Source organism: Lolium rigidum, chromosome 7, assembly GCF_022539505.1.
Source record: "Lolium rigidum isolate FL_2022 chromosome 7, APGP_CSIRO_Lrig_0.1, whole genome shotgun sequence".
Lineage (NCBI taxonomy): Eukaryota > Viridiplantae > Streptophyta > Magnoliopsida > Poales > Poaceae > Lolium > Lolium rigidum.
The window spans coordinates 319068957-319087641 of NC_061514.1; the positions used below are offsets into that span (position 1 = coordinate 319068957).

Sequence of the window (18685 nt, forward strand, 5' to 3'; positions counted from 1 at the left end):
TCCCTTAACTGATATAAGATGTTTTAGCTTTTTGTAGATTTATTTATTTTGATATGTATCTAGTCTACTTTTGGTATATAGATTTACTCATTATATGGTGTGTATTTAGTTTACTTTATAATTTCTAAAACATCTTATATTTTGAACAAAGGGAGTATTTATTATCGAATGAAAGTTTGTAAAAGATTCCTTGTAAGGTATTTAAATGACATAACCACAACAGGCTAAAAAGCTTCTGGTCTCTGCATTTGACAACACCCACCAGATTCAAATAGAATGTGACCGCACGAAACAGATGAATATGCTATAAACGGCACAAAATGCTGAAATATAAATTATATTATACTGGTAAATAAGAATTTTGTTCCAATACTACTGTTTATGTGATATTTTTTACTAAAGAACGACGGACCGCTATAGCGGCTACGACAATGGGGCTCCGCACGACATGCCTGTCCGACACCCATCTCAAGCTTCCCTCGAAGAATAGTTCTTTACCTATGTGGCTGCTCACTGTCACGCTAAATGTTTTCTTCTCTCCGGCCTTGGAGAACGTGAGTGTCTCCGGGAAGACGCGCACCACCAGTGACTTGGGCGCATCCACCTTTGCCGTGTATGTCGATGTTGCTGGCCCAACATTCGTCACAGTCCGGTTCACGGTGAAAGGCGTTGATGTCATCGGCATAGTAATCGTCGGGTAGTTGAGCTGCACATCCTCGATCTTCGGCAGCTTCGTGCAAGTCAGGCTTGAGTTGCGAACGATGGTTGCCAAGCCATCCTTGCCGAGGAACCAGCAAATATAACCCGCATAATCGGTGATGCCAAGGTCATACACCGGACCGTGGTCTGCGGCTCTTGTGACATTCACATGGCCTGCACCTGTGTCATACACACTAGCTTTGGTGTGATGCTGATCCAAGATGGAGCCACCAGTGCTATTGACCATGTCCGATGTTGTCAAGATGGCGGACTTGATGGCGGCTGGTGACCAGCTGGGATGAATGCTCTTGAGAAGCGCTGCAACGCCGCTGATGTGCGGCGTGGCCATGGATGTGCCAGATATGATGTTGAAAGGCCCCGATGCAGAGTCCGTCTTTGGTGGCCATGCGGCTAGGATGTTGAGCCCTGGCGCTAATATGTCTGGCTTGAGAAAGCCAGGAACAATGAAGCTTGGACCCCGCGAAGAGAACCATGACACGACAGGGGCCGGGCGGATGCCAAGCAATGTATTGGTGTAGTTGAAAGAAGCCACAGATGTTGTCTCCGATGATGCCGCATAAGATGTGAGGATAGCGCCATCGGCCGCGGTTACCTGCACCACGGTGGAGTTGTAATCCCGAAGAAGTGTGGTGTAGCCACTGATGTCGTCGTTGAACAACACCACGCCAGCTGCGCCGGCACCGATTAAGCTGCGGACTTGAGACTTCTGAAAAGCCGACATCGTGGCCTCACAAACAATGATCTTACCGGCGACAGAATTTTCATCGCCGTATTCACAGTACCGACGCGCCTCGGAGAAGAGGAGAGGGTACGACTTCGACCTCGGCTTTGCTTCCTGTGTAAGCGCTTCCCCGTGGATGCTCTTGCCATTGCCGAGACGCACCTCGGCTCCAAAGCTCCTGTCCACTGTACCGGCAGCGACAGTGAGCAGCCATGGCGCGTCGTTTGTGATCGAGCCTGAGTTGGGACCATTATTCCCAGCCGCGCTCACAACGACGACGCCCTTGGATACGGCGCCAAAAGCGCCGATGGCCACGGGGTCCTCATCAAATCTTCTGCCCGTGTTTCCACCGAGGGAAATCGAGAGCACATCCACCCCATCCTTGGTGGCCGCATCCAACCCAGCTAGTATGGCGGATTCAGCACACTGATTGTCGGCGCATACCTTGTACATGGCGACATGGGCGCCAGGAGCTATTCCAGCTGCTGTACCCGTGCCAACGCCATGGTATGCGCCAGGGACGAAGTTCCCGGCGGCCGTGGATGAGGTGTGTGTTCCATGTCCCACCTCGTCGCCAGAGTCATCTCCAACAAATGACTTGGCACCGATGAGCTTGTTGTTGCAGCGGGCCGCCGTACACGAGCCCTTCCACCTTGGCGGGGGCGGCGGGATTCCATGGTCATCAAAGGAAGGGTGTGCCGCATGGATGCCAGTGTCGAGCAACCCGACGATGACTCCCTTCCCGTAGCGAGCTTCGCTCCAGAACCCAGTGCCGTTCCTGAGCCCGAGGAACGCCGGCGTGTGCGTGGTCATGAGTTGCAGCTTACGGTCCGGGAACGCACGCAGGAACCCTGGCTTCTTGGCCACCGAATCTAGCTCAGCCTTAGTGAGCCTCGCGGTGAAGCCACTAAACACTTCGGTGTAGGAGTGGAGAAGCCGGGACTCGATGGATTCACCGGCATGCAAGCTTGGCAAGAAAGACTCGTGCCACCTATGGTGAGCGTCTTCCCCGGCATCCGAGCGCAGTGGCTCGACAAGCACGATGTAAGTGCGATAGGTAGACGGTTCTGCGACATTCTGTTGAGCCCTTGCGGTGGATGGATTGATGTAGCACAGTGCAGGTGTAGAGAAAAGGGTGGCTAGCAAGACAAGGGGCGGTAGGAAATTGGGAAACGACGTCATTGCTGGAGCCAGACACACAGATAGGATGAAGGTGATGGGGATGCTGGAATAGGATCGACCACCGGGTCATCTTTATACTGCACGAATGGCCATTGTAGATTACTTGATATATGCACCGCATGCAGCAAACATAAATGACTTTAATTTCTTGATAAATGCATATAAAACATAAATGGTCAGTGTATATTGTATCTTTGGCACAAGTTAATTCCTTGATAAATGCAGCGCATGCAGCAAACATAAATGACTTTAATTTCTGCCAAATCTGGATGATCTGGTTAAGATCGTGGGATATGTGCACAATATACAGGATATTTTCTTTTATTATCCGCGTAAGCTTGAAGATTTCTATTCGGATGAACATATATAGTCATAAATGAAAATGAGATTTTCGAATTAACGGCTGGTGGGTTGCCCCGACATTTATGATGTGTAGTAGTATCTTTACACAAAAAAATAAATGCATATCGTCTCATAAATTATATCGAAAAAATCTTGTCATAAATGAAAATATAGAAACATGGGATGGGACCAGTCTCACAATTACCTCAAATTATGGGTTTAGTCAAAGTTAGACTTTGTAAAGTTTAACTTAATATCTAAGAAAAAAATACCAACATGTACAATATAAAATATATTGTATCAGAATCTTCATAAATTATATTTTCAAATTATATGCATTTGATATTATGAATGTTGATATTTTTTCTTATATTCTTGATTAAACTTTACAAATTTTGACTTTGACTTTGACTAAAGCAAAACATGAGGCAATTGTGAATGGAGGGAGTGGATTCGAATATGTCGACGCATTTCTATCTAGAAATGTAAGTGAGATCCCACCAAAGTTCCACTTATAGTTTATTTTATTTTATTGAATTTAAGATTTTACCAAAATTTTGAACTAGAAAATTCAAAATGAACTATAGGTGAGACTTTTGTGGGATCCCACTTGACACCTTACTTCTATCATTTGCAAATCTGAATATTTTATATATAAGGAACGTGGACTTTAGAACCTGAGTATTTTTTATATGAACTGATTATTAATCTTAGCAAATAAGTGTCATAGGGCTAAAATATTATTGAACACATTGTTAATCTGAATATTTGAGTAATCCTAATAAAAATGTTAAGGCGACTAAATCTCCTATTGTTTCCAAATGAATTGCATGTTTAGGAACAGCAGAGGTCTAAAGAACTTGGCTAAGCACTTACACATCGTTGATAGTATTAGGGAACATGCTTTAGATTTTATTGCTGTTTCTATGACGGGCAAGCAATATTACTCAATAAGTTTTCTAAATCGCCTTTCAGGCGGGGAAGACTTTGATTGGGTATCCCGCCCACCTCGAGGGCGATCCGGTGGCCTATTAGTTGGGGTCCGAACTTCGACTATGATTTTTTTTAGATAATTCTGGAGGAGATTTTCATATAAAACTCTACATACATAATAAATCTGATAATTTCATATTGAGTTTGGTTTCCATCTATGGGGCTGCTCATGATGCTGCTAAACCTGCTTTTCTTCTCGAGTTGGTTAATCTAGCAAAAGATAATCGTATCCAATCATTATTGGGGGTATTTTAATTTGCTAAAATTCCCACGGGTGAAGAGCAGGGATAGGTTCGACACGCATTGGTCTTTCTTATTCAATGACATCATTGAGAGCTTGAATTTAAGGAAGGTTTCAATGATTGGGAGACAATTTACATGGGAAAATAGCCCCCCAGAGCCTACTTACGAAAAGCTAGACCGGGTATTGATGGACTCGGATTAGGAATTAAAGTTCCCTCTAGTCTCGGCACGGGTCCTGCCTTGAATAGAAACTTTGTCGGACCATGCTTCTATTTTATTTACAACCGGGACACCATCTCCTCAGCATAGACGCTGGTTCAAATTTGAACTTGGATGGCTACAAAGGGAGGATATTTCGGATATGATTAAATTTATATGGGACAAACGAGTTGCTGGGAACAAACCTATCCAAAGATGGAATAATAAAATATGCTCGGCGCGTAAATACCTTGGGGGGTGGTCTAAGCACATGACTGGGCTACTCAAAAAGGAGAAACTCATCCTATTATCAAAAATAGATGATCTAGAGAAACTCGCCGAGGTACGACCATTGACTATGCATGAGATTGAACTTAAAAGTCAATTCAATTCAACGTTAGCTGGTCTACTACGTGAGGAGGAACTCAAGTGGTACCAAATATATCGTAGGCCCAATTTTTACTTGAAAGATATTCAAATACAAGATATTTTCATAGTGTCGCCAATGGCCGGCACATAAAGAAACTCATTCATTCTCTAGTCCAGGAAGAGGGAGTGATTGAAGGTCACGACCAACTAAAGTCCTATATTACATCGTATTATAAAGGCCTGTTTGGTGCCCCTGAGGGATCTGATATATCCATGGATGAGTCCAGGATTGATGATATACCTCAAGTATCTCTACAAGAAAATGCGATTCTAACTTGTCCCTACACCGAGGAAGAGATAAGGAAAGAGATTTTCCAAATGGAACATAATAAGACGCCCGGTCTCGATGGTTTCCCAGCTGAATTTTATCAAACTTTCTGGATCATAATTAGAGAAGATTTATTGGAACTCTTTGGTGAACTTAATAAAGGGCAACTTGGTTTCGTATCAATTTTGGTGAAATCCTTCTTTTACCAAAGGTGATCGATGTGGAACGAATTCAATAATAGAGACCTATTTATCTCCTTAATGTTTTCTTTAAGATTTTTACAAAAGTGGTGACTATTGGACTTAACTCGGTGGCTGATCATGTGGTGCTTCCATCCCAGACTGCTTTTATGCAAGGTTGATACATCCTAGATGGTGTTGTCACTTTACATGAAACGATTTATGAGATGCACCGCAAAAAGTTGAATGGGGTAATACTCAAATCGACTTTGAAAAGCCTATGATAAGGTTAAGTTGTCTTTTCTTCAACAGACACTCGGGATGAAAGGTTTTTCCGAAGAGTGGCGCACTCTAATTAATAACTTTTTTTTGGAGTAAGTGTTGCCATTAAGGTTAATGATGACATTGGTAGATATTTCCAGACAAAAAAAAAGGTTTGAGGCAAGGTGATCCCATATCCCCAATGTTGTTTAACATTGTGGCAGATATGCTTGCTATTATAATTGAGCGGGCTAAAGCTGATGACTAAATTGAAGGGGTAGTGCCTCATTTGGTTGATGGGGGCTTATCTATCCTTCAATATGCCGATGACACAATTTTATTTATGGATCATGACTTGGACAAAGCATGAAATCTGAAGTTAATTCTTTCAGCTTTTGAGCAGTTGTTAGGACTCAAGATAAATATCTATAAAAGTGAATTATTCTATTTCGGTGAAGCCAAAGACGATGCCAACTTATATGCTGAGTTATTCGGGTATGGGCTTGGGTGTTTTCCAATTAGCTATCTGGGCATTCTGATTCATTATCGGAGGCTGACGTTTGCCGAATGGAAAATCGTTGAGGAAAGACTTCAGAAACGCCTGAGTAGTTGGAAAGGAAAATTATTATCCCTCGGGGGGAGATTAGTTCTCATTAATTTAGTACTTATAAATATGGTACTGTATATGATTTCTTTCTTACATTTGCCCAAAGGAGTCTTACATAGATTGGATTATTTCCGATCAAGATTCTTCTGGCAAGGGGATAATGAGAAGAAAAAATATCGGTTGACCAAATGGAGCATTGTTTGCCATCCAAAAGATCAAGGTGGACTAGGAGTTCATGATGTTGAAGTTAAAAAAAGACCTTGTTAGTAAAATGACTAGCCAGGTTGCTAACTGAGGATGGCCGATGGCATGAACTATCGCGGAAAAAGTATGTGGGCTCAAAGCAATATCTCAGGTTATATGGAAACCAGGAGATTCACACTTTTGGGCTGGCATTATGGAAACTAGGAAGAACCTTTTCCCATTTGGTTCTTTCTCCATTAGGAATGGGTTTGAGATAAGGTTTTGGGAGGATAGGTGGTTCGGTACAACAACTCTTCGAGAACAATATCCGTCTTTTTACAATATTGTTCGCAATAAGAGTGATACCTTAAAGAAGGTGATGGAAACTTCTCCAACTTCTATGTGGTTTAGGCGTGATCTTATTGGTCCCAGACTGGCTACATGGAATGTGTAGGCATTTGTAGCATATATAGAAAACAAAAAATTCCTACCGCAAGAACGAATAACAAGCTAAGATCTAATCTAGTAGATGGTAGCAACGAGGTGAAGATCATCATACCCTTGAAGATCGCTAAGCGTTAACGAGATAGATCTCGTGGTTGATGTAGTAGATCACTTGTCGCTTGCAAAAGCGCATAGAAGATTGTGACGGTGCTACAGTCGGGCAGCACCTCCGCACACGGTCACACATATGATGTTGATGAAGATGTCCTTCTCCTCGTTCCAATGGTCAGAGGAAGTAGTAGATCCTCATTGGAATCCCGCCAGCATGACGGCGTGGTGATGGTGGTGGTGGAGATCTCCGGCAGCGCTTCGCCGTAAACACTGCGGGAGAAATAGGAGGAGGGAGTAGCTAGGGTTTGGGAGAGGGAGGCTCTTGGGCGCCGTCCTTGGGAGCCCTAGGTGGTGCGGCTGGCTTGGGTGGCCGACCCCCTCCCCTCTCCCTCTCTTTATATAGGTGGACCCCCTAGGGTTGCCCCAAAACCAATATGAAGTCCAATTCAAAAAACTGCCATAATGAGGAAACCTAGGTGGAGTGGGATTGCTACCCTTCCTTGTCCCTTGGCCAGCCAAGGTGGTGGAGTCCACCATGGAATCCACCTTCCCTCTTGGTGGCTAGCTAGGGTTGGTGGAGTCCATATCACCGACTCCACCTTCCATAGTGATTTATTCTGGATGTTTCTAGAACCTTATAGCACCTTCCATAAATGCACCAGGTCATTCCCAAACTTGGAATATGACTTCCTATCTAAGAATCTTATTCTCCGGACCATTCCGGAACTCCTCGTGATGTCCTGGATCCCATCCGAGACTCTGAACAATATTCGAACTCCATACCATATTCATATCTACTTAACAACATCCAAACCTTAAGTGTGTCACCCTAAAGTTCATGAACTATGTGTAGATGATAGAGACACTTCTCCGATCAATAACTAATAGTGGGACCTGGAGATCCATAATAGCTCCCACATATGCAACGATAACTTCGTGATCGAAAGAACCATTCACATAAAATAACGATTTCCTTTGCCACGCGATACTTTACTTATCCGAGGTTTTGATCGTCGGTATATCTATACCTAGTTCAACCTCGTCTCCGATAAGTACTCTTTACTCGTACCGTGATATGACATCCCTTGTGACCTAGTCACATGATTGCAAGCTAATTGGATGGCATTCCACAGAGAGGCCCCAGAGTATATCTATCTGTTATTTGGATGGACAAATCCCACTATTGATCCATGTGCTTCAACCTATACTTTACAAATACTTAATTCCACTTTTATAACTACCCATTTACGAATTAGTGTTTGATTTCATCAAAGAATTTATCCGGTGTAGGTGATTAACATGATCTCATGGTCGAAGGAATAGGTTACTATGTAGCTAAAAGCTTGTAGCAAAACGAACTAAATGACTTGATCATATGCTTACTATGGGTGTATGTCCATCACATCATTCACTTCATGATATGAACTTTTTATTAATAACATCAAATGTTCATGATCATGAGGCTTACTAGGGACTCTTTTAAGTTTACAAAACACACAAGTATTAATGTTTCCGGTTAATACTATTATAGCATGGGATGTAAACATTTATCATAAACACAAAGATATAAATAATTACTATTTTATTATTGCCTCCCTGGTATATCTCCAACAGTTTCCCACTTGCACTAGAGTGAATAATCTAGATTACATGGTAATGTACCTAACACCCATGATGTTCTGGTGTTGGTCATGTTTTGCTCTAGGGAGAGGTTTAGTCAATGGATCTGCCACATTCAGATCAGCGTGTACTTTGCAAATATTTATATCGCCGTCTTCGACATACTCGCGAATAGAATGAAAACGTAGCTTGATATGCTTCAACTTCTTGTGTGACCTTGGCTCTTGTGCATTGGCTATGACATCCATGTTGTCACAATAGATGGTCATCGGGTCCAATGCACTAGGAACCACACCAAGCTCAGTAATGAAACACTTCATCCATATTGCTTCTGATGAAGCCTCCGAAGCAGCTATGTATTCCGATTCAGTTGAAGATTTCGCCACAACACTTTTCTTAGCTCTCCTTCAGCTTACTGCTGCACCATTCAAAATAAAAACGTATCCAGATTGTGACTTAGATTCATCTGGATCAGTGTTCCAACTAGCATCGGTGTAACTGGTTACATCAAGCTCTTGGTCACCTCCATAACAAAGAAACATATCCTTAGTCCTTTTCAAATACTTCAGGATATTCTTGACCGCTGTCCATTGTTCCATTCCTGGATCACATTGATATATGTTGGTCAAACTAACAGCATGTGCGATATCCGGTCTTGTACACATCATGGCATACATGATAGAGCCTATGGCTGAGGCATAGGGGATTTTGTTCATTTTTTCTCTTTCTTCTGCCGTAGCTAGACTTTGAGTTTTACTCAAGGTCTTACCTGGTAACATGGGCAAGAACCCTTTCTTGTTTTCATACATTCTAAACTTCTTTAGAATCTTATCCAGGTATGTACTCTGAGAAAGCCCTATTAAGCGTCTTGATCTATCTCTATAAATCTTGATGCCTAAAATGTATGCTGCTTCTCCAAGGTCTTTCATTGAAAAATACTTATTCAGATGACCTTTTATACTCCCAAGAAGTTCTATATCATTTCCAATCAATAATATGTCATCCACATATAATATTAGGAATTCTATAGAGCTCCCACTCACTTTCTAGTAAATACAAGCTTCTCCAAAAGTTTGTATAAATCCAAAGTCTTTGATCACCTTATCAAAGCGTCGATTCCAACTCTGTGATGCTTGCTTCAGACCATAAATGGAACACTCAAGTTTGCATACCTTGTCAACATTTTTAGGATCACCAAAACCCTTGGGTTGTACCGTGTACAACTCTTCCTCAATGTCACCATTAAGGAACGCCGTTTTGATATCCATATTTCAGATTTCATAATCGAAAAATGCAGCGATTGCTAACATAATCCTCACAGACTTAAGCTTTGCTACTGGTGAGAAATTCTCATCGTAGTCAACTCCTTGAATTTGTCGGAATCCTTTCGCGACAAGTCGAGCTTTATAGACAGTAACATTACCATCAGTGTATGTTTTCTTTTTGAAAAACCATTTGAGCTCAACAGCCTTGCGGCCATCAGGTAAGTCCACCAAAGTCCATACTTGGTTTTCATACATGGATCCCATTTCGTATTTCATGGCTTCTTGCCATTTGTTGGAATCTGGGCTCATCATTGCTTCTTCATATGTCTCAGGGTCATCATTGTTGTCTACCAACATGACACTCAACACATGATCATACCTATCAAAAATGGCACGAACCCTTCACTACAAGAAAAGTTGCCATGGCCGACGAAGTTGAAGTCGCGCCGTGGTTGCTGCTGCACCATGGCCGACGATTTTTGGTCTCTCTGTTGTGTATGTAAAAACTTTTTTTTTCTCTTTTTTGAGGCCACCTAGCCGACAAAAACGTCCAAAACGTCTCCTATGGTGGCCCGGGACGTGGTGCATCACGAATTCTCGGGTTCGCCGGCCGAGTCAACGCAAATCCGCACCGCCCAGGGATGTAGGGCCCAGATGGCAGCCTCTCTAGCATTGTTTTTTCTCTCGATCGCGCCATCTCATTCAACGCTCTCCGATCGAGCCGTTTACGATGCAGGATCATGGGTCCCGCATGTCATCCTCCTAAGAGGAATAAGGCCCCACTTCCAGTCCAGGGGCAGATCCGTATTACAGATTTGCCTGGCCTTGAGCGCTACGTGCTCGGTGCTCAGGGGCAAGCCGGTGATTTTTGTGGGGTCATGAGGGCCGCACATTTGACTCATCTTGTGAGCTCGGCGCTGGAGAGGAAGCACCCGGCGTGAGATAAACGCACGGATGATATCATCGGAGCATATCCTCGTGTCCTTCCTGAGGCTCTCCAGGAACCGGACTATCCGGTTGGTCTCAATATGAGTGGTCCCTGGATGGTAGCCCCAGTTGGTCTTTGTGGGCGTCGCCGGATTGAAAGCCGGTATACTGATGAAATCTGAGGAACCTTTGTTCCTCACATAGAAGAAAGTATCCTGCCAGGCCCGACAAGAATCCAGGCCGGAGAACTTTAAAAAGGGGCTCCCTTGGCGGGAACCCACGATGCAGGACCCGCACTGCACCGGAGGTTTCGGCTTTGGGATGTCTTTGCCTTGGACCGAGTTGATCCGAAGGCAGAAGAAGCAAGCGAAAGCTTCTTTGGTGGGAAGGACGCCAACCTAGGCCTCCATGAAAGAAACGTAGCAGGAGAGATAGAAGATGGCGTTACCAGGAAGGTGATGGGGTTGGAGCTTGTAAAATTCAAGGAACTAACGAAAGAAATTGGAGGCAGGAAGGCCGAAGCCGCGATCAAAATGAGAGACAAAAACAACAAACTCTCCGGGTTCCGGATCGGGCTCCAACTCGTCACGTGGAATCCGGCAAGATACCTGTGCCGGTATCCTTCGGGAGCGGAACAGCCAATCAATATCTTTTTGGGTCATGTCGGAGCCTTTCCAAGCTCCCCGAGTAATGTTGGCCAAGTCCACGCCGGAAGCTTGGCGGGAGCTGCTGGCTTCCTGGCCCCTCCTAGAGCTAGATTCCGGAACGGATGAGGAAGCTCCTATCCGGTCCAGCTCGACTTCAAGCTCGCCGGAAGCCTGACTGTGGCGGCTGCTAGAAGCCGATTCGGAAAGATACAGGTCGGTAGACATGCGTGTCGATAGATGTCGGACTCTACGTAGAAACAGGTTTCCCAAAGTCAAGCCCCACGCGAAGATCTACGAGTAAGAGAAAAAGCAAAAGAAAAGAGAAAATAAATACTCTACCGGCCCAAGAACTGAAAAGCAAAAGGAAGAGGGCCAAACGTGCATTGGGGCTAACCTGAGGCGGCAGAGATGCAGAGGAAGAAGGTCGCCGGAGGTGCGGCGGGCTCGCGGTCGTCGACGAGGGCCGGCGACGAAGAGGAGCAGAGTACGCCTACGGGAACTCGATGCAGCGACGGAGAAAGAGCTTCAGAGGCTCTCTACGCGGTGGAGGTTCGCAGTGCAGCAGGAGGAGCGGTGCTGGTTCGTCAGGAGCAGAGCTTCGGCAGCGACCGGCGGCGACGGGAGCACGAGGGGCGAGAAGCTCTGTGCGCGAGAGAAGGGGGCGAGTGCGGAGAGAAAACGAAGAAGAACCGCTCCCCCTTATAAAGGAAAAAAGGGAAATGGGTCGGAAACCGCTGGGCCGCGGCGGTTCGGATCGTGGGCCGCCACGTGGCGCACAGATACACGCGTCAAAAATACAAAGACACAGGAAGGCCACACGGATCCGGAACGGCAGCGCGGATCTGGTGCGGCGCCAAAAATGCTGGCACAGAAGACGAACCGAAGTGACCACTTACACTGTCACGCGCCAGGCACAGTGCGCATGTCACTGACAGGCACGGTACTCGAGATATTCTCGACTTCGTCAAGGAGAGATTTAATGACAAGAGATGCCGGAGAAAACCGGAACTGAGACATAAGTTCGGCAAGGACGCTGAAGAGTTTGATCCGGATTCCGGAAGGACTAAACCGGTACCTTGAGAAAGGAGAACCTGGCATGGTCTGTTGGATAGGATCCACCGGACTATACCAGCTTCGGGGACTAATGTCGGAGGGATGACCCCCGGTATGCCAAAGGCATGCCAAAACCGGATGGTTTAGCCATCAAAGTACCGGTTAAGTGTTGTTCCGGAGAACAAAGGTTGATTCAGGGAATCATACCGGTATCCCAGGAGGGGGATACCGGAACTAGCCAAGAACATACCGGAACTACCGGAATAGGCTATACTGTAGCACGTCTGCAAAGACCAGTCAAAGATGCTCTCCAGAGCTAGAAGACAAAGATGAGCGAAGCACTTCAGCTTTAATCGAAGCCATGACGCCAAAGGCAGAGAATGACATAAAAGGTACCGGAGGATGTCACGGCTTCTGATTAAAGGCATACCGGCATCACCGGTAGCTAAAGTAGCTTTGTAAAGTAGTTTGTCTAGTCAAAGATCCCATTAGGGTTTCTAGGGTTTCTTCCCCTGTAAGCCACCCTCTCCCCTATATAAGGAGAGGGGGCACACCCCATCGCGGGTATGTACGATCGGAGTGTTATGCTGTAGCCAAAAACTTGTAACCTCATATGATCAATGAATAGAAAGATCTGAGGAGGAAATAGCTCTTGTGTTCATCATCTTCTACCTTCGGCCAAGGCCAAGTTCTTGAGGAATCCATCCGGAAACCTCTCCGTCCATACCAAAAACCCTCCCCCGAATCCTCTAGCATCCATTCGGCCCCAACTTAAGCCATCCCATGGCATCTGTCTGTTCACCACGACGACATCATACCTTCCTCTTGGGGTTCCCCAACGGTGTGCAATCTGCACTCATCAACAACTTCTTTCTAGTTATCTGCACTCGAGATGCATATGCCTTTACCATGTATGTGGGAGTATCATCCACAAGGTACACAATGAAATCATCACCAAAGGATTTTGCAATCCTCTGTCTCTTGCTCCGTATAGGAGCTTCATTGTCATCCTCCTCAGTAACATTCTCATGAGATTGTTCAAAATACTCATTAGATGTACTAGATTCCGGAATTATCTCAGTACAAATTCTAGCAATGTTATGCATATCTTTCATAGCAAACATATTCTCACAAAATGTTGCATCACGATATTTCATAATAGTATCAACATGCATATCAGGTACCTCGGATTTAACAACTAAAAATATATAGCCTACGCTCCGTGGAGCATAACCTAGAATGATACAATCCACTGTCTTTTGTCCGAGTTTGCGCTTATTAGTAATTGGAATATTGACTTTCACCAAACATCCCCATGTACTCAAATACAAAAGTGATGGTTTTCTCCCAACCCACTACTCTCAAGGGGTTTTCTCTTTATTCTTGTGACAAACTCTTTTCAGGACATCACATGAAGTCAACAAAGCCTCCCCCCACCATGCCTTTGATAAACCAACAGTGTCTAACATGGAATTCACCAAGTCATTCAATGTGCGGGTTTTCCTATCGGCAACCCCTTTTGATTGCGGCGAGTAGGGAGGCGTCCTCTCATGAATAATGCCATGTTCCTCAAAGAATTCATCAAATATTTTAGGAAAATATTCACCACCACGAGCCGACCTAAGATGCTTGATCTTTCTCTTTAATTGATTTTCAAATTTGGCCTTATAAATTTTAATGTAGTCTAAAGCTTCATATTTAGTTTTCAACAAATACAACAACAACAACCAAGCCTTTTAGTCCCAAACAAGTTGGGGTAGGCTAGAGTTGAAACCCATAAGATCTCGAAGCCAAATCTTGGTTCCGGAACGTGGATTGCTAACTTCCACGCACCCCTGTCCATGGCTAAATCTTTGTCGATATTCCAAACCTTCAGGTCTCTCTTTACAGACTCCGCCCATGTCAAGTTTGGTCTACCACGACCCCTCTTAACATTCTCAGCATGCTTTATCCTTCCGCTATGCACTGGCGCTTCCGGGGGCCTCGGTTGGATATGTACAAACCATCTGAGACGATGTTGGACCATCTTCTCTTCAATCGGTGCTACCCCAACTCTCTCCCGTATATCGTCATTCCGTACCCGATCCTTTCTTGTGTGGCCACATATCCATCTCAACATGCGCATCTCTGCTACACTTAACTGTTGGATATGTCGTCTCTTCGTTGGCCAACACTCCGTGCCATACAACATCGCGGGTCGGATAGCTGTCCTATAAAACCTGCCTTTTAGCTTTTGTGGCACTCTCTTGTCACAGAGTACGCCAGAAGCTTGGCGCCACTTCATCCAACCAGCCTTGATACGGTAGCCCACATCTTCATCGATATCGCCATCCTTTTGCAACATGGACCCCAAATATCGAAAAGTGTCTCTCTCCGGTACCACATGCCCATCAAGGCTAACATCTCCCTCCTCGTGCCTAGTAGAACTGAAACTGCACCGCATGTATTCAGTTTTAGTTCTACTAAGCCTAAAACCTTTCGATTCTAGAGTTCGCCTCCACAACTCTAACTTTCTATTAACCCCTGTTCGGCTATCATCGACTAGCACCACATCATCCGCAAAGAGAATACACCATGGGATATCTCCTTGTATATCCCTTGTGACCTCATCCATCACCAAATCAAAAAGATAAGGGCTCAAAGCTGACCCTTGGTGTAGCCCTATTCTAATTGGAAAGTCATCAGTGTCACCATCACTTGTTCGAACACTTGTCACAACATTATCATACATATCCTTGATGAGGGTAGTTTTCAACAAATAAACATAGAAAAATCTAGTCGTATCATCAATCAGTGTCATGAAATATCTCTTTCCACCTTTTGTCAACACACCATTCATCTCGCATAGATTAGAATGTATGAGTTATGGAGGTGCCAGGTTTCTCTCCTCGTCCACCTTGTGAGGCTTCTGAGGTTGCTTTGATTGCACACAACTGTGGCACTTAGAACCTTTGGCAATGGTGAAATTTGGAAGTAAGATCAAACTGGATAGCCGAGACATTAAACCAAAATTAATGTGACATAAACGAGAATGCCAAACACTGGTATCATCACTAACATTGCCACAAATACGGTTCACATACTTATTACTGAAATCAGAAAGTGAAAGGCGGAACGTACAAGCCTTCGCACTCATAGCCTTTACCAATAAATTGTTCAAACTTGGAATCAACTACTTTAGTCGACCCTAAAACAACCTTAAATCTATCTCTGCATAGAAGGGAGCTGCTAACGAGATTCTTGTTCATAGTATGGACATTCTGCATGTTCCTCAGCTTCATGATCTTCCACAAAGTGAACTTCAGATCTACCATGCCAATACCACGAACAGAATCATGTGACCCATTCCCCATTAAGACTTAAGAATCCCGGGTGACCTAGTAAGAAGTGAACATGGATTTTTCAGCACGGACATGAACACTAGCACCCATATCAATCCACCGGCATGGAGATTGAAATACCGAAAGAACTGTAAATAGATTACCGTACCCATCAGCATTGCTAGCGGTCACAGTGTTGACATGCTTCACCTTTTTCTTACGGTCTGCCTGCTCTGGACAGTCCTTAGTAAAGTGTTCAGCCTCTCCACAGGTAAAGCAGCTCAGATCTGCTTTGTTTATCACCATCTTCTTCTTGAAGGTTATAGTCTTCATAGCCTTATTGAAGGAGGGCTTGTTATTTCCTTTGTTCTTGTTGTAGGATTTCTTCTGCACCATGTTAGCGCTAGACTTACCCTCTCCTTTCTCAGTATTATCCTTAGCCCGAGCTTTCTCCCCAACATCAAGAGACGCCATCAGATTTTCAACTGATATCTCCTGTCTCTTGTGTTTGAGAGTTTTGGCAAAGTTCGTCCATGAAGGGGAAACTTAGCAATAATGCATCCAGCAACAAACTTGTCAGGTAAGGCACACTTAAGGAGTTCAAACTCTTTTGCAATGCACTGTATCTCAAGAGCTTGTTCGACTACAGAACGATTGTTCACCATCCTGATGTCATGGAAGCTCTCCATGATGTACAATTCACTGCCTGCATCGGTTGCACCAAATTTAGTATTCAGTGCATCCCAGAGCTCTTTTCCTTCTGTTATGTGCATATGCACATAACATAGATGATCAACAAGAATACTCAAAACGCATCCAACAAAGAGAGTATTGTCTTCCTTGATCTTTTTTCTGATCTTGGTCAGATATAGTTTCTTTAGGTAAGCCATTACTATCTTCGAATACTTTCAGATGAGTAAGCTAGAGCGTGGTCTTAATCTTCCACCTCTTAAAGTGCACACCGGTAAACTTATCTGGCCTCAGTGCATCAGCAAAACCAGCCATTGTTAACTCAAGAACTTGCCTACAATTAGGTTTTTGGATTGTTTGATAATTAGGCACAATTTCCATGATTAATTCAATAATATTAAGCATGACAATAACAACTACTAACATGTGAAACTCGAACATACTAGATGCATTAATCAACATGAATAGTAGTAGAACACACGATACAATAGCCATCACTGAATAGATCGAGATAAGTCTCACGTACCGATCTGGTGGAGGTGGTGGTGGAGGTGTAGAAGTTGTCGTCGCAGCAGTAACGTTGTTGATGATAACATTGTTGACAACGGGTTGAAGTAGATAGCGTTGAAGACGACGGTAGGCAGCACCGCCTGGCTTGGACAGAAGATGACCCACGATGAAGAGCTTGAGAAGTCGCGTAGAGCGCTTCACAAAAACCTATTTCGTCCTCTCCCATACAGGATCGCAAAGACGAGCAGTTCCGGAGACCTGCTCTCCCGTTCGCCGGTGCACATCGGCGGGCGGGATGGAGTAGGCTACGATGGCGGCACAAGAAGAGAGAGGTGGCAAAACCCTAACTCGTGTATCAGATTTGTTTCTTCAGCAGCCAGGCAAGAGATTATATAGGCTCAGGAAACCCTAGGCAACGTGAGCCACGCCCACATCGCACGCACGTTCCGAGTCGGTTAGCCCACGGTCCGGGAGCGACCTGAACCGATGATACGTCTCAAACGTATCTATAATTTCTTATGTTCCATGCTACTTTTATGATGAAACTCACATGTTTTATACACACTTTATGTCATTATTATGCATTTTCCGGCACTAACCTATTGACGAGATGCCGAAGAGCCGCTTGTTGTTTTCTGCTGTTTTTGGTTTCAGAAATCCTACAAAGGAAATATTCTCGGAATTGGACGAAATCAACGCCCAGGGTCTTATTTTTCCACGAAGCTTCCAGAAGACCGAAAGGGATACGAAGTGGGGCGACGAGGCGCCGCCACCATAGGGCCGCGCGACCAGAGGGGGCCCGCGCCGCCCTATGGGGTGGGCCCCTCGTCAGCCCTCCGACTCCGCCCTTCCGCCTACTTATAGCCTTCGTCGCGAAACCCCAGTACCGAGAGCCACGATACGGAAAACCTTCCAGAGACGCCGCCGCCGCCAATCCCATCTCGGGGGATTCAGGAGATCGCCTCCGGCACCCTTCCGGAGAGGGGAATCATCTCCCGGAGGACTCTTCATCACCATGATCGCCTCCGGATTGATGTGTGAGTAGTTCACCCCTGGACTATGGGCCCATAGCAGTAGCTAGATGGTTGTCTACTCCTCATTGTGCTATCATGTTAGATCTTGTGAGCTGCCTATCATGATCAAGATCATCTATTTGTAATGCTACATGTTGTGTTTGTTGGGATCCGATGAATATGGAATACTATGTCAAGTTGATTATCAATCTATCATATATATGTTGTTTATGTTCTTGCATGCTCTCCGTTGCTAGTAGAGGCTCTGGCCAAGTTGATACTTGTAACTCCAATAGGGAGTATTTATGCTCGATAGTAGGTTCATGCCTCCATTGAATCTGGGACAGTGACAGAAAGTTCAAAGGTTGTGGATGTGCTGTTGCCACTAGGGATAAAACATCAATGCTTTGTCTAAGGATATTTGTGTTGATTACATTACGCACCATACTTAATGCAATTATCTGTTGTTTGCAACTTAATACTGGAAGGGGTTCGGATGATAACCTAAAGGTGGACTTTTTAGGCATAGATGCATACTGGATAGCGGTCTATGTACTTTGTCGTAATTTCCTGATTAAATCTCATAGTAGTCATCATGATATATATATGTGCATTGTTGTGCCTTCTTTATTTGTCAATTGCCCAACTGTAATTTGTTCACCCAACATGCCATTTATCTTATGGGAGAGACACCACTAGTGAACTGTGGACCCCGATCCATTCTTTTACATCTGAAATACAATCTACTGCAAACTCTGT

At 44.6% G+C, this 18685-nt stretch overlaps 1 protein-coding gene across 1 annotated transcript; it reads right to left on the reverse strand.

The window, feature by feature from the left end:
* Window positions 1-224: 224 nt before the first annotated feature.
* LOC124673240 (subtilisin-like protease 1) lies at window positions 225-2623 on the reverse strand. The gene is made up of 2 exons (XM_047209360.1): window positions 413-2623; window positions 225-242 (listed from the first exon to the last, which is right to left on the reverse strand). The coding sequence occupies exons 1-2, from the start codon at window positions 2621-2623 to the stop codon at window positions 225-227; spliced, it is 2229 nt and encodes a 742-aa protein (XP_047065316.1).
* Between the last annotated feature and the right edge of the window lie 16062 nt (window positions 2624-18685).